This window comes from Trichosporon asahii (genome assembly GCF_000293215.1).
Source record: "Trichosporon asahii var. asahii CBS 2479 unplaced genomic scaffold scaffold00050, whole genome shotgun sequence".
NCBI classification, from domain to species: domain Eukaryota; kingdom Fungi; phylum Basidiomycota; class Tremellomycetes; order Trichosporonales; family Trichosporonaceae; genus Trichosporon; species Trichosporon asahii.
Genome location: NW_014040874.1, coordinates 339,218 through 355,348, shown reverse-complemented (window position 1 = coordinate 355,348; position 16,131 = coordinate 339,218). Strand labels below are relative to the sequence as shown.

General features: G+C 59.0%; 3 protein-coding genes across 3 annotated transcripts; 2 read left to right on the top strand and 1 right to left on the bottom strand.

The window, feature by feature from the left end:
- Positions 1–5,728: 5,728 nt before the first annotated feature.
- Positions 5,729–6,940, top strand: A1Q1_01366 (uncharacterized protein; the record flags this gene model as incomplete). The annotated part of the gene is made up of 1 exon (XM_014324405.1): positions 5,729–6,940. The coding sequence occupies one exon, from the start codon at positions 5,729–5,731 to the stop codon at positions 6,938–6,940; it is 1,212 nt and encodes a 403-aa protein (XP_014179880.1).
- Positions 6,941–8,169: 1,229 nt separating this feature from the next.
- On the bottom strand, positions 8,170–9,047 carry A1Q1_01365 (uroporphyrinogen-III synthase; the record flags this gene model as incomplete). The annotated part of the gene is made up of 2 exons (XM_014324404.1): positions 8,170–8,747; positions 8,804–9,047. The coding sequence occupies 2 exons, from the start codon at positions 9,045–9,047 to the stop codon at positions 8,170–8,172; spliced, it is 822 nt and encodes a 273-aa protein (XP_014179879.1).
- Positions 9,048–12,886: 3,839 nt separating this feature from the next.
- Positions 12,887–15,745, top strand: A1Q1_01364 (uncharacterized protein; the record flags this gene model as incomplete). The annotated part of the gene is made up of 1 exon (XM_014324403.1): positions 12,887–15,745. The coding sequence occupies one exon, from the start codon at positions 12,887–12,889 to the stop codon at positions 15,743–15,745; it is 2,859 nt and encodes a 952-aa protein (XP_014179878.1).
- Between the last annotated feature and the right edge of the window lie 386 nt (positions 15,746–16,131).

Below are 16,131 nucleotides of genomic sequence, written 5' to 3'. Positions count from 1 at the left end.
GGAACGACGGTGGCATGTTTGGTGTTTCAGAATGAGCCCCGTCCAGCAACCCACGTACTTCGCGCAGTGGAGCACTATCTTGGCATGGTAGTGCCTGCTTTTGGAGCCTCGTCGGGGCGTCACCGAGGAGATCGGGCTCCTCGGACGCAGGCTAGGAGCGTTGCACTGAAAGAAGTACTGCACAGCGACACGGGCCAATCGGTGTCGCAAAGAAAATTACACTATGCAACACCAGCCTCCCCATGTGATCGGGAGACACGTCGCCGAGCGGGGTTGCGATTGGTGATATGTTGAAGCCTGGGCAGCTGAAACGATAGACGGTCCATTGTAACCATGGCGGCTACACGGAGGGCGTTCTATTCGCGTGCCAGACACTGATGCTAAGAGGCAGGAAGAACGGAGTACGCCGCCACTATACTCAGTCACAACTGAGTGAGAGAAAGTCTGGAACCTGATCGATGGGCCTGGCAGGCGTGTCTGCGGCATCGGTCGTGCTACCACCGCTTTTCACTGACCGATAGGCTGACCGAAACCACGGGCACACCGCAACCGCTTGCAGAGAGCGAGCTAGGATTGCTACGGCAGTCGCTTGCAAGACCCGGGAAAGACGGCAGGCTCCAGACCGAGGCTGGCACGGGTGACCTCACCCGCCGTTGCTGCAACCCCATATTTGGTCAGCAAGACTGGAGGCCGCCCAGGCGCAACGGATATGCATACAATGCAACCCACTTGTGTCTGCAATCCAAGCGGGTGACCAGCTTCCAGTCACGGGCTCATCAGCGAACGCGACAGGGAGACGATCAGCCGAGTGCCGGTCCGCGATCCCGCAAACCCGGACATGTCAGTTGACAAATGATACGTGAGAAAGTGTGAGCTGGTAGGCTATATTGCGAGGTGGAGCTGGCGGAATGTCAAGCCAGCATAGGCAGATGACCGCTGACCGCCAACCAAAAGCCACCTGAAACATGACATGAGCTGATATGATGGCATCCTGGCATGTCAATAGTATGGCTGGGCTTCCCCGTAGGCAGTCAGCGATCTGGTCCGAAAGTTGTCCTGGAAGGAGGAACGGGGTAGCGGCCAGCAGAAAGGTCCCCGGGAGGGGGTGAGAGTCTGATGTGGACGGGCAAGGCGGACAGGGCGGCAGGGTTACTGCGAGTATCGACGTTTGGCTGCTCGAGGGATAGCAACAACATCATGTCTCGTCTCGAGGACATGACTGCGCCGACCGTTGCAAGCAGCCTCGGTGTTCACGCAAACGCGTATCGCCAACAGGTCCGTGTATCGCGTGTCTTGTACCTTGTAATTATTAGAATGCCATTTGACGGTCTTCATTGAGCGTGCCCGCGATCTGGTCTCGTGGTCAGTGGTAGTGCGATCAGGGCCCGATTGACGGTAATGGTCGAAACGGTTTGCGGTCGGGGAGGGCCGCATTCGCGTGAGGTGAGGCGGTGGTAGAGACAGCTGTGTACTATAGTACGTGGCATATCAGCGGCCATGTGCACAGCCGAATGGCCCAACAGCACTGCCGATGTGCCAGGACCAGACAGGAACTGTTCAGCGAGAGGGGAGCGATGACCCGGCAAGGGCTAGCGGAAGGGGAAGCGAGGGGTATTATCAGCTCGTAGGAACTGATGACATCACGCCACGACAGGTCAGCCCGCCTGAACCCTTGGATTGGGCTAACGTTGTGCCCAGGTACGCCATTCAGTAGCCCCTTTACGAGATGGATTCGAAAGGGCTGAAGCGCGACGACGCGTAGTGCTGGGATCTGTGGCGTCGGTGGCGTTGAGCGAGGAAGGCGGGACGGATGGTTGCAGAATGCAGAGGACGGACATTCACGCGTTTTGTACGCCCACTTTCCCGCGTTCAATGCAGTTCTGTTTATGGTCGAGCCGGAATATTGGACGCGCGGCAGAGGGCGAGAGACTCTTTCCTGGGTCGTCGACAGCTGAAGAGGAGAGCGCGGGAACCTGACCGGAAGTGGGACCTGAGCATTAAATTGATGCCCGGCCCCGATGGACCGCGTAGGGCTGCCGATGGAACATATCGTCATCCTCGACACGCGCAGAGTGCCCCGCATGCGCAGTACAGAGTCGCGGCGCGCGCCACAGCTGTGGTCTGTGCACAACTGACCTGCGGTCCAAAGGACAGGAATAGACAGTCTTCCTGCCCTTCTGTGGGAGTCAGGAGCGCCATTGCTCCAGGACTTCAGTGCGCGCAGGGTTCAACTACGTCGGTGGCGTTGTGGAGATGAGCCTGGCCCGTGATGGTGCGGCGCACGGAAAAGCAAACAAGCTTACTTTGTAGATTGCAGAATAAGCTTCTGATCACTTGTCTCGAGTGCACTTGCTCAGCGCGGATGAGTGCCTCAACACAGCACAGCGGCTGAGCAGCTTGAAGTATTATACCTCCCAGTATCTAGACGCGCACGGGGCTCCCATTCATTTTTCTAGCGCCGTGGCCGTGAACAGAAGGTTGTCCGATTGAATTGGACCTTACATGCCTCTTCCTTCCCCCACCTGCCTGTTACTGAGCCATGCACCGGTCCCGGGCCGGAGCAGATCTCACACTCTGTGGCCTGCCGCTTTCAATCTTGGTTCGGTGCGGCACGGAAGTTGGTTTTCAGTGCAATCAGTGCGTGGTTACGGCAAAGCTAGCGAACCTTCCTCGTCGTGGCGATGAGAAACATACCTACTATCGCTCCTCCGTGCCTCGGAATCCTCATCCTAGTGTGAATCGGAGAGTAGCTGGCCCACAGACATCTGGGTCAGCGGATTTGGGGACACGAGACAGCTGACTCCAACAGCGCCATCGGGGTGGAACTAGCGTGGTCCAGAGCCTAGAGATGTTCGGAGCCGCGCGGAAGTGTCAGTACGGCATGGAGGTCCGGTCGTGCGCGACGCTTAGTTCAGAGCTTCCTTCCTGGAGGTGGCATGTCCATTGGGTCAGTGTGCCATTGAGAGGCGCGTGTCTCCCATGCAGAGCGGCCTTAGAGTTCAAGCAGCAGCCTGTGCTGCGGAAGGCCCTGGGAGCGTCCGTAGTGTGCGGGGACATCACTGAGATGCGGTCTCTGAGAGGTACGATAGCGAGCAGGGGTAGGCAGTGCTGACCATCCTTATGTCATGGCAGAATATCTCCGAGGCGCGCCCTCGTCAGCGCGACCACCCCCATGGCCGACCGATGCCGTTTGCTGGACCGAGCCCGTGCCGCAACTGAATAGGATGGTGAAGCCGAGGAGTATGCACTCTCCCGGCTGAGCCCGCTTGCATCCTAGATGCCGGCAGCACGCCAGACGCTGGACTACATGGCATCGGCTGCTTGGCTGCTTGGGAGGCGTTGATCCTTCACGCGACCCGAGCGCGAAGAAGGAGACGGACATTTTGGTCCTGATAAGCTGTCTTCTCCTTGTGCCTGGGCGTGTTTTGATGCTTGCTGTGGATGAGAATCCATGTCGCTTGGTTACCGCGTCCATGCAAGCCTGACATCCTTCTCTCTGACTAATAGCACTACCTCAGATCCCTACTGTTGTGTCGCTGCTGCCTGCTGCGTCTTTCAGGACTGATATCCTGCGCGTCTCGAACAGAGCTGAGGACGGAGGGGAGGCCAAGGGAAGCCGTTTTGGTCGTGCCGTAGTGTCCGAGGCTTAGTCTCTGTGCGTGAATTGGAGGAGTGCGACGCCTCGTGCCTGTGTTGCTCATGTTTAGGTCACCATTCTTGGAGGTCTAAGGGCTTTCCAAGGGTCCCAAAGGACGTGTTGGTGAGATGGGGAGTTGAGTTAAGCCTCTGGGGTTCCTGGATCCCTCTCCGTTACATCTTGCCTGCACAGGGTTATCGCAGTCGTCGCAGCTGGAGTGCTGGAAATGTCATTCTGGAATCCCTTGCTCTGCTGACCACAGGTAGAGTCTACCTGTGCATCGACAGACGAGTGCCTATCAGCGTAGTAGTTGTTATGGCCTGAGTCAAATCCATACGGTGGACGTCTGCCCAGTCGCAGGTGACGCGAATGCGCTGGCATGGAGCCGCGCACCATCCGCCACTGGTGATTCAGTATCAGGTGGTCAGGATGGTGCTGAGGACAGATCTGAGGAACAGAGGTGAGGCGGGCACCGGACGAGGCAGACCACAGTTCCACCTGATCTCCTGCGCTTATACCCTCGCGAGAGCCGAGGAGACCTTACGACTGGACAGCCGGATGGTGTGTTGCTGCGTGTGCTGACGAACTCGGAGGCATAGCTTAAGTCTGCTACACACAATTCGACACAACTCATCTGTGCGTGCTTAGACTTTGATCGAAGACGGCGTCCCCCTTCGTGCAGAACTTTGCGGAACGTCTAGCCCCTTTGTTGGCCTTTTTCTGGTATCTCCAGAAGGGAGCGTTCGTGACGGCGCAGGGCATAATGAAAAGCATGAAGGCGAGTCAAAGGATCACGAATGAATGAATGGCTCTGACCGAGAGAAGCGGCATTACTGACATTGCATTGCACTATGCTTCGGGCGTCAGCTGGTCGACACCGACTCTGAGCTTGGGCGGCAGAGGCCCAGGCTATAGCTTGATACGGGCTAGTCTCCGGATGTGATGGGAGTGGAGGGATGTTTATTCAATTCAAATGTGACTTGGTGTGGAATTGCATGCGAGTCAACAAACAAGGTTTGCCCAAGCCTGGGTCGTCGGCCCTGCAGTTCCCTACCCACCCTGCGCTGATGGGGCATGTTCACGCGCAGGCGCGCCCAAGTACGGTTCCAGAGATGTCGAGCGATGTGAATGCCGGCATGGCACCCAAGGCCTCAGACGATGCAGGGCCTTCACATTTCCCCAAGACATTCGTTCTTTGCTTACTCCATACCGTAGCCCACCATAGCCAGCCCGTAGCCGTAGCGTCCCTTCCCCAGATGATTCAGGTTCGTACGATACTGGTCTTGTCCTGGCTGGTCCTGGGCCTGATGGGCGTTCAGGCGTCAAGCGCGTCGACTTGATATGTCTCTCATGTCCTTGCGTCCTGCCCGCAGGCCGCCCACGCCATCGGGGTGGGAGACAAGTGGGTGAATGCGAGGCTGCATGGCCTGGGTTGCCTGGGCGCCATGACGTGCCTGAGATGCGAAGATGAAACGCTCGCAGAGCGAACTAGCTCTCACAAGAGGCAAGCTCTCATCTAGCCTGCCGAGGACAAGCCTGCAGCCCGCAGCCAGAAGAGCCAAGGGCCGGAAGCTCCAACTCAGATGACCATGGTCTGTCGCCTGGGCAGCCCCTCCAAGCCGTTGGCCTGCGTCGGCTGAACTCTTCTCCCTCTGATGTCAGGCCCCCCCGCGCCTGGCGTACCGCTCGTCGTCTAAAGTCCTAAGTCGTCCGGTCATGTGGAGCCTCAGGTATCCAGGCGAGCGCGGCGCGGCGACGAAGCGACGGAGGCGACCAGAACCAGATCAAGCCAAGCAACCAGCCGGCTTGGAAGACCTGCTGATGTGATGTGATTAATAAAGGTGGGTGCCATGATGTTTGCGTTGGGTCTTCCTTTCCTTCTTTCTAAACGCTCACACTACCAGTAACAGCTAGTAACACCTAACACTCCTTGATCCCTACGTGACACACGCTCGACATCCGAAGAACATCAAGAACATTGCTTCGTCTCGACCTAACTTCTCTACCTGACCTCTTCTCAAAACAAACCCACCGTCATACGGCACATCGATACCACCCACCCACTACTCGCGCTGTAGCTTGGACCTCGCAATGATCCCAGCCACAACAACGACACCCCGCCCGCCTGTTGTGTCTCGACAGGTGGCGCTCGACGCCTCCACGCCGCTACCCCTTGCGCCGAGGTCTCCGACGTTACCAAAGAACCACCCATTCGCCAATTCGCTGGGGCGGTCACGCTCCAACTCTAACGTCTCGGGCCGCTCGGGCTCGGCGTTCGAGAGGGAGAAGGAGAGTGTGTACTCATCGTCTTCGACTTCAACAACAACGATTCGCACGCCTCCAACGCCCGCTGTCCAGCTGCCACCTGCGCTGCGCTCATCACCACCTCCGCGAAGCCCTTTATCACTGGCCGCGTCTCTCCCGCCAACTGGACCGCCACCAAAGTCACCCTCCAAGTCCTCGTGGCGCAAAAAGCCGAGCATCACGATCCCGTTCCGCAAGGTTTCGTCCTCTGTCTCAGCTGGGAGCACGCCGACAAGCGCCACCAGCGCCAGGCCTGCACCAGCCTATTCCTCAAGCAGCCAGACGCAGAGCGCTCCGGCACAAGTCGAGCTGGTCTTCGACTCTGTCTTTGAGGAGGACGACGTCGCGCGTGAGGTGCGGCAACACTCGCGCTACTCCGCACGGGAGCGCAGCGTTTCTGCCCGCAAGTCCGTTGGCTCGCTGGCGAGCTCTGTGTCAAGCCCAATAAAGACTCCCCGCGACGACGCCTGGCTCGGTACCCCGCCACCGCTGCCGCCGATGCAGGAGCTTGCTCGCGAGTTCTCTGGCCTAGGACTAAACATCGAGCCGCCTGCCGCGAAGAGCCCGCCAACGCCGTCGGCCGCCACGCCGATCCCGACGTCGAACGTCCGTTCTGGCGTGTCTCCGTCGAGTGGCCGCACGCCGTCCACGACATACCCGCAGCCGTACTATGCTTCGCCGCCCAATGCGATGCTGCAGATGCGAAGGCCGAGTGCCCCGCATCCGTTCTACGCCGGCCCTCCAGCAGAGGAGGAGCGCCAGCGCCCTCGCTCGCAGCCGCATCCCAAACCGGAGCGTCACCACACGCACCCACCTCCTTCGTTCGCCGGACACCACCAGCGCAGTCACAGCGAGGCGGGGGCCATGCTTGCTCCGAATTGCAGCCAGCACAGGCCCAGCAAGAGTCTCATGGAGCTCGATTTCCTGAACCAGACCCGCAGCAAGGGATACATGTTTGGCAGCGTCAAGAGCCGCCTGCGCACCATCGAGGACGAGTAGTAGCTTAGCTGACTTTGTATTTTACCACTATCACCTAGCACTGTACCAACACCATCACGTAGCATCATGTATTGCATCATTTCTCGCATCAGCAAGCTCGGCCGCGGGGTGGCCGTCTCGCCCCGATTCTGGCGATCTGATGATCCGAGGCGCCTTGGGGCGTAGGTAAGCGTTATCGTGCGACAATTGGTGCACCGGCATGTCTCGATAGTTTGCATAGTACGATAGGAGTGCGGCAGGTGGGTCGACGCCGCCTCGTAATGCACAATGTGCACATTGGGGAGCTGGGGACATTGTACTTCGAGGATATCGGCCCATGCTACATTGGCTTCATCATTGCGCGCATTCATGAGGGCGTCGAAGTGCCGATCTTGCGGCCCCCAGCTGAGCCCCATCTGCGCAATTAGCGCAGGGCGGAAGTCGTTATCTGACATTGAAAAAGTGAGACTCGGGCACATCAGCGCCATCACGCGTCACGCTCGCATCATCGCATCATGCATGCATACCGCAGCCACACTATGTCATGGCCTCTCCGCCTGCCCGAGATCGCTAGTTCGTGATACTGCACAGCGCGCAGCTTGGGACGCTCCGTAGAGCCCGTCCCATTTCTGCGCACTCCACTTGATTCCTCGGGCCGCCACAAGCCATTCCTCCATCCGTCTTCCGGCTCCACAACACCAGTCCTCCGGAAGACACCGGGCTGCACCGGGCTTTGGCCTTCGGGCACAAAAGTCTGCAGGCCGTCATGGCGAGGGGTAGGCCGCTCCACCGCCGAACCCAAGTGCGATCGGCGGGAGTGCCTGCTGGCCCATATTACTTGCCGACCTGTTCCTTGCCGGAGACGGGGTCTGGTGATCATTGTGAAACAACCCCTTGCTGGCCGTCATCTTCATGTCGGCATGCACAGATCTCGTGCGGATGCAGCGGATCGCAACCGGGCCGGCGCGTCCCGGCTCCCTTCGGTCATGTGCGGAACTTCTGCGAGGAAAGTCTGTAAGTGGACGGAAGGCGGCGACGGCGAGTGGTCTGAGCAAAGCGCCATAGTGGAGGAGATGGTGGAGGTGCTGATCGGCAGCCGGGCGCCGGGAGGCTGTCGCCCGCTGATCCTAGTGATGCCCTGCGGAGAGTCCGTGCCCAAGGCCGGCTCAACGTCGACGTAGACCATGGCCATTGCCACGCAATCGACGTATCCGTATTATCCATCTCTCACACGACCACAACTGTGACGGCTACAGCTGTCTCTGTCTTGCATCCGCGGCCTGAATCGCTTTCAGCAATCCTTCCGGGTCCGGTGTCTCGGCAACGGCTTCGACCCGCAGCCCCTGTTCGCGAAGATACCCCTCCGTCGTCCTTCCAATGGCAGCAATCTTGATCCTGGGCCCGGTTCCACGCGGCTTCGCAACGACGCTCAAGTCCCACGGCAGCTGACACTTGCCCTCCAGCACAGGCAGAACGCACGCGGCACTGCTCGGCGAGAAGAACGCAGCCCAGCCCTCCGACACCTCGCCAAGAGACGACGGGAGAGACGCAGCACATGCGGTCTCATACACCTGCACCCTCGTCAGCCGGCGACCAGCACCCGTCAAGGCGTCAGACAGGAGGGGAAGCGTCTTGTCGCCCGTGAGCACAAGGTAGGGGCCATGTCCTTCAAGCCGCGGCTCGGCATTCAGGATGATCGGTGCAAGACCCGCCGCATTAACAGCTGTCCCTCCTTCCGTTGGTCTCCAAGTCGAATCGAGGGAGTGCGAGTCAAACACGGAAGCGACAGCTCCCCCTGGTGCGTAGAAAGGTACCGACGACCAGGATTCTGCACGTCAGCTCAACGGCAGACGGTCTGCAGCTCCCTTAGCGCGACACACTCACCGAAGGTATTTGACGGATAACGCTGTGCGTCCTCGACTGCTAGACACCACGCCTCTGCAGCCCGCCGTGATGTGATCAGGGCCGCCTCCCACCTCCCTCCTCCTGCAGCGAGAATTGGCGCCAGCCCTTCAGGCAGCAGGACGTCGTCGAGCGCCTGCACTGATCGCGGGCGGTATCCCGCCGTCTTAAAGGCAGCATCGTACGGATCCGACTCGGACGGCGTGCGAAAGAGCAGGACGTCCATACTGCTAGCTGCGGTGAGTTGGTGAGGTGAGTGGACGTGAGTGCAGTGCGGGACTCCGAAATGTGGACGTCACCTCCACCAGAGCGGCCTCCACCTTGCCCGCGTGGAGATGCTTCCGTGGCAGCCTCCACTCTTGCCACCCAAGACCTTTGTTTGTGTTTGACGATGTTGTGATCGTCTAGTCAACACTCGAACGAGAAAGACATGCTGAGCAGATCTTCGACTTTCAAGAACTGGTTCGGTTTGATGCTGTCCAACTTCTAGCATCACAAGGGGTGCATCGCCTTGCTTTCCGCTCACAACACGTTCAGCTTTCTTGCGAGACTGCGAGCTCGATGTGATGTTGACGGGATTCGGCGCTGGTCTTACGTGCGCCGGTTTGAGCTGACGACAGGCACTACACATCGCATCAATGATATCATCTCACAACGAACATGCCAATGTCAACGTCAGCCACTGCGCACCGCGCAGCACGGTGACCACCTGACTTCGCAAAGCTTCACATGACACCGCCGAGACAGCGGGACATGCCACGGTCCGGAATCCGGCCGCCTGACACGGAATGCTGCAAGCGATCGACAAGTGCATGTGCACCGCAAGGGTTTCTGCTGTGCGGTACAGTCCTGTGGATGTCGCTGAAGCGCAGCTCGGGAATTGCAGTGACCAGATATTGGGTTAACTCTGCTCCAGCAGGAACATTAATGCCCATAGCTGCACAGACAACGTCAGGCTGCTCCGAGCTAACCTCACCTTTGACTGCTCACTAGAGAACAGAACAAGACTCGTGACGCATCTCAACAAAGATCAGCTATAATCCGCAATCCTTGAGACAGCGAAACCCCAAGTTGGCTACGTCAAGCTGGTCTGCTGGCCCGGGAAAGCCGCCTGAAGATGCCCGATCTGTGATCTCCTAACAAAGCGACAGCGATGCTGCTCACCGGGGGATCGACGAAGTTTCGAATATGTGATTGGCTTAAAAACTGCCGGCCTGTACCTTGTGATCCATCTCAGTTGCCAGCATCACGAAGTTGCGGCAGAGAGCTGGATCATCTATCATCTCTAGATCGTTGGCACTGGTCGCTTGCCTTTAAGACTTCTGGGTCTTTATTCGCGGTTGGAGCTTCGCCATTCGTTAGGCTCACCCATGCTCTGTCTCCGCAGGGCTGGCACCGACACCACGCCTATTCCATTCTTTGTATCGCAACATTCGGCTTGCGCAGCTTCGAGGCTTGTGCGCACTCTCACACGTCGGCGGAGTGGGCGTGACCTGGCCTTCATATCTACTTGCCGCGCTCGACACGATGCTTCGACAGTGCTGGAGAAGCGTTCAAATCCGGCCCCTGCGACTGTTTCCGTTGTCTTGACGCCCCTCCCTCACCGCCGCCCAAGGTTTACTAAATCCGATGGGTTGCCACTTGCCACACCACATAGAGATGGACGCACCGAGCTTTCCGACGGCACAGACCAGATTCCGGTGGGCACACGAGAAGTTTGTGTGATTGGCGCGGTGGCAGGAATATCCATGCCAAGACGACGCACAGTGCACAGGCCCCATGGGACCCAAGTGTGCCTGGACCTAGCCCCCACTCGCCAGATTGAACGTGCGTTAAGCTTCAGTTCAATGCTCCAAGCTCTGCAACGCTGTACGGCTTTGCGCAGATCTGCACAGTGCGAGGTGCAGATGCGTAATACCTCCAAAACGGCCTGTTGTGGTGGTCATGGAGTGTGTGCCAGGTACGTGAGTGGGTGTCATGAGTAAGAGGTCAGGTCTGAGCCAAGCGTGAAACTGTCTCGGAACTGGAGGGGCACACCAGCCCTTGTTTGGTTCCCCTGACCTGGTCGCACTAGACTTTCGAGCGGTGTAACGCACAGCCGCATTGCAAACCGGTTCGGATCAACTATCTTCGCGCATTGCTATCGGCCGAGCCCTGTGCAGAGGAGCATATGGTGTCCAGTGCATAGTGCATACCGATGCCGGAAGACTGGAGCAGCATTAAGCTCGTCGGGGGTCTGGTGTTCTATTCTGGGTGGACGGCGGCACGCCGCACCGCACTAAGGTCAGCAGAGCCGCGGTGTGATCTGCCCGTTCCCTCGCGTTCTGGACCATACGCTACGGTTGACTTGACGCCGCACGACCCACGTGCAGCCACCTGAAGTCGTGCTGTCCACGACATTAAAGCAGGTTAAGCCTTAGGCAAAGAGCCGGTGAAGCGGCAGAGGCATCGGTCAGGTGAGACCGAGGATTCCGTTATCGCAATCAAATCTCGCAATCTCCGTATCACGGAGCCGGAACGCTACCCCTGAGCCCTCACTAGATCGCTGGCAACGTTACGGCCGAGCAGAGCGACCGATGTGATCGACCAGTAGTCTGGGAAAGTCATGCGTCGCCTATGCTATCCAGCTGCATGCCCAGCTGCTCAGATGATCCCTCTGTACCTGGGACGTCAGAGGGGGCCGCATCCCCTTCCAACCTGATGTGGACGGTGGCGAGTGGGGGTTAGGAAGGTACGAGCTTGTCAGGCTGGCCAGCCACGGCGCCTCGTTGCCTGTGGACTCCAATGGATTCAGGCTGAGCCACATTGGGCTGGCCTAGATCGCGAATAACGCTCGGCCCCCCCCTGCCACTGAGCGCCCGTGTACCATCCGTCCCAGCCAATGTGACCATCACAGCTCCAGCGAACATCTACCCATGTTGCGAGTGACCGATGAGCTCGGACTGGCACATATGAGCACGCACAGTGACTCAATGATGCGCACATGAGCCGATTGCACTGCACATTCAGCGCACTGAGAAAGGCCGACTACTACGCCGCACTGTCATTGTTGCCCAAGGACAAACCAGGAGGTAGCAGCTATAGGCGCCGTTATGCGTGCAGCGGGTACGCTAGGTTCTAGCTGCTGTTCTCAAGCACCACGCTTCGACGTCCGAGTGGCCGAGTCACTCCCCAGTTTAACAGGCTGTCATTCGGCCAGTCTCCCGGACAGATATTTAGATACGAGTGCCCGAGCGATGTGAGCTACCTCTCCCCTTTCCCAACTACACTTGCACACTCAACTTACAGCCTGCCCGGACAGGCAAACACGATCCCACGTAACTCACACTCATTCCCTAAACACATCGACACCCTCGACACCTCTCGGCATTCCGGCCCGAAGTTTGCACGTTGCCCCGCGCTGCGCAGTTGCCCAACTCGATCAACTCGCCATTCTCATTTCCAGCGATCCAGCTTTCAGGTCGCACAGTCGCATATCGCTTTGCAAGTTTGCCATTGAGGAGTGACATCACTGTTCCAGTAGCAGTCACCTGACGGTCTGGTGTGCGTGCTCTTGACGACTGGCGAGTCTAGAGCGCTGATAGGTGGCTGTCGGGTTTCACGTTCGCGCAACCCGGTACCTTGCACCTGGCCACCTGGACGCTAGCACCAGCACGGCACGCAGCGTGCTTGCTGCGCAATCTCGACACGGGTGCGACAGCTGCGACAGGCTGGGTGGCTAGTGCACTGTGCCTGGGCTACTGGGCAGGTGGACACGGGGCAATTGCAGAGGACGCAGTGCCAGTGAAATTTTGGCCTTGTTTTGGCTTATTTGGCCTTATTTGGGCCATTTGGGTGGCTGCGTGCATGCTTTTTCCGCCCAGAATAGGCCGGAATAAGGATAGCTTGGAGTGACAGGAGTGGAGGACAGCGCTGCGACGTCCAACGTTGGAATTTGAATTCAGGAGTGCTGGGAGTCGCACCTTGGCTGGCGTAGCGGCACAGCGGGCACAGCGGCCTGGCGGGCCAGGGCTCATTCAGATCGGCGAAGGCGCAGTCGGCAACCGCATGCGCACTTTTGAAGGAATGCCGCGGACAACAGTACCCCGCAGCACTGCCTGTTCAAGCACTGCCTGCACTGCCGACACTGCCGCCGACACTGAGCAAGCGTTGGGCGGCAGCATGGGGAGCGTGCCGAGAGAGGCGGGGTGCGGCGAGGACACAGCGTGGTTGAGCGGGGCAACGGCAAGGGGCAGCGCAAAGGAGGCGGCTTCACCTTGTGAGGGAGTTTCTGAGGAGTTAAGGGCAAGGCCCAGCTCGACCAAGGGCGCGGAGCCTAATTGCGGTCAAGCTCAGGGTGGGCTCGATCCCAGCCAGCCCAGCCAGCCCAGCCAGCCCAGCCAGCGACACTACTCTGGCTGCGCTGCCTGGCCCGACTGCGCATTGCGACCACCACCAAATCTCGCACAGCACGCACAGCCAACCCACACTCAGACTCTGCAATCCTCCATTCCTCCTCCATCCTCTCGTCAACATCCACCACCACCTACCCCTTTTCCCACCCAACACCACCCTCCTTCCTTTGCAACCGCACACCTCCTCACACACCTCTTCCTCAAGCGAAACACTTCACACCTAGTACGCCGTGCATCCACATCAGACCTCGCCACCTTCCTTCCCTCCCAAGGCCTCGGCACACACCCCATGCGCCTCCACCAACCGGGGGGCCTCAACGGCGTCGAGGTCGAGGGCTCATGTCCCCCTTCCCCCGGCCAGGCCAGCAGCCCCTCATCATCATCCCGCATCAACTCGTCACAACACTCGGCTTCCACGACACGACGAAGACTCAGTCTGACCGTTCCCCGACCAAGAACAGGATCCCCGGCAGACTCTCCGACGTCCGCACGTGTGCCATGGTCGCCAGTCCATCGGACTGCTGCGGACAGCCCTGTGCCTCGCCGAGGAAGCACATTGCCACCACCGCCGGCCGAGCACAACTTCAAGCAGAACAAGAGTGACGGCGAGGACGACTACGACCCGAAACGGACACGGCGAAGCCTTCACCACTCTTCCCGATCGCGCCCCCACCTTTGGCAAAATAATAGTCACGTCTGGCACTCCGTCTCACCGAACATTTCGCCCGTCCCGCCATCACCAGACCCTAATAACATTCTGCCCCTTGCCAGCGTCGCAAGCCAATCGGACGGGCAGGACTCGACAGGCGAGAGCTCCCCGCGAACGTCATCGTCGTCTGGACAGTTCGGGTGGAGCGGCGATAGCGAGGACTACTCGGAGGAAGACGACATTCTGCGGGAAAAGGCGGCCGCCAACTCGTGGTGGGGTTCGCACTTCGACGACACAACACGGCATCTTCTTCCTCGTTCGCTGGGCTTCAGCATCCCGTTCGCCCCGCGGACACCACGACGACTGTTCCGATCAGTACGCTCCGTCTTCCCGCCGTACGGTAACACTCCCCAGCACCCGGGACTGAGCCGACGGAAATCACGGAGACGCTCCGATTCGCAAGGACCGATATGGAAGCGCGTGTCTTCCTTTGCTCACAACGAGCCATGGGGACTCGCGCTCTTCGTCGTCGCGTTCATTATCTTCGCCGTGGTCATGACCGGTACCATCAAGTACATCCTCGACCCCGATAAGCGAGCGCTCCCGTGGAGGGATTACTGCCAGGAGGACTACCCTACGCTGTTCTCGTTGCAGGACCCGAATTCGCCTCTGTTCCCGGCCGACCAGACGCATCGTTCGCTCGCCGGAAGCGACCTCGTTCTCGCGCCGATCACACCTGGTTCTGCTCAGTGGCCCTGGCCTGGATCATCACACAACCCTTACACGACCGACTTCGCGGGAGAAGCTTTGGATTCCATCGAACCGACTACCGTATTCCTGGGCGTGTTCACCGTGGACCACTCGGTCGACCGAAGAAACGTCATCCGCGAGACGTATGGATCGCACCCGAAGTCTCTGAAGCCGGGCTCAGAGGGAGTCAGGCTACGATTCATCATGGGCAGACCTTCACCAGAGTGGGCGGAACGGGTCGCGGCCGAGAACAAGAAGCATGGCGACATTGTGATCCTCGACATTGACGAGAACATGAACAACGGCAAGACGTATCACTACTTCTCCTGGGCTGCCGAGCACGCAACCGTCCCTGCCTACGAGTACCCGACCGTCGGTCAAGCGATCTACAAGGGCGAGAAGCGACCGGCGTATGTCGCGAAGGCGGACGACGACGCCTTCATCGTCCTGTCTGAGCTCGAGCGTCACTTGCGCGCATCGCCCCGCAAGCTGACACACTGGGGTTACCTCGTCAACAACTGGTTCATGGCCGGCGAGTGCTACGCCGTCTCGCTCGATCTTGCAGAGTACATCAGCACGTCACCGGAAGTGGCTCAGCACGTCAGCGGCAAGGAGGATAAGCGGATGTCGCAATGGCTGCATGCGCACCCGGAGCGCGAGAAGATTACCTGGGTCTCGGAGAAGACATGGATCTACGACCACCCGCGAGCGCCCACCGTTTATAGCCACGGCTTCTTGTTCCCGTCCGAGGTCGCCAGGACGAGGAAGCGCTACGCAGAGGGCTGGAAGCCTCCGCACTCGGCATGGCAGTGGTCGAACGGTCCTGCCTCGTATTCCACCGTCTCGCGCTTCGGTGATACATATGCCCCTCCCGCGCCCTTCACGCCCGAGCAGCAGGTTGAGGCACTCGTCGAGGGAAGCGAGCTTAGCCTGCTGCGCGACGCGCCCCGTCCGCGAACGGCGGCGCAGCGCAAGGAGCAGAAGCTCCAGATCGATGCCGCCATGGCGCGCCGCCCGACCAGACGTGAGCGGTTCCTCGGAGACGAGCGGGAGCGCGGCGGCACGGTCATTGTGCACTTTATCAAGAAAAACGAATGGTTCTGGGAGACAGCGGCGGCGCTGCTCGACTAAGCGGAAAAACGCAATAGAAGGACAAGAGCATCTCGTGCTTGCTACGCTGCAATGGACGGCAACGGAAAACTTTACACTAGCAGTCTGCAGCTTGGAAACTCCATCCTGCAGGCGGGCGATCTCGTTTCTATAATCTTGTAACACTAGCCACACCAACTACACACATTCAACGTCTTCACGCTTCATTTCATTTCACTTCATTCTTCCGTCTATATGCTTGTAGATACGATTACACTGTAGGTTGTCATGCACATCCGGGCTAGCCACGGACCAGAAGTCGCACGTTCCCCCAGTTCGCATGTTCTCGCACATTGACGTACGTAGCGGCAAGCGTAAGCGGAATGACGTCGGGCCGACTGTCGTCAGCCGCTGACGCTGATGTGCTG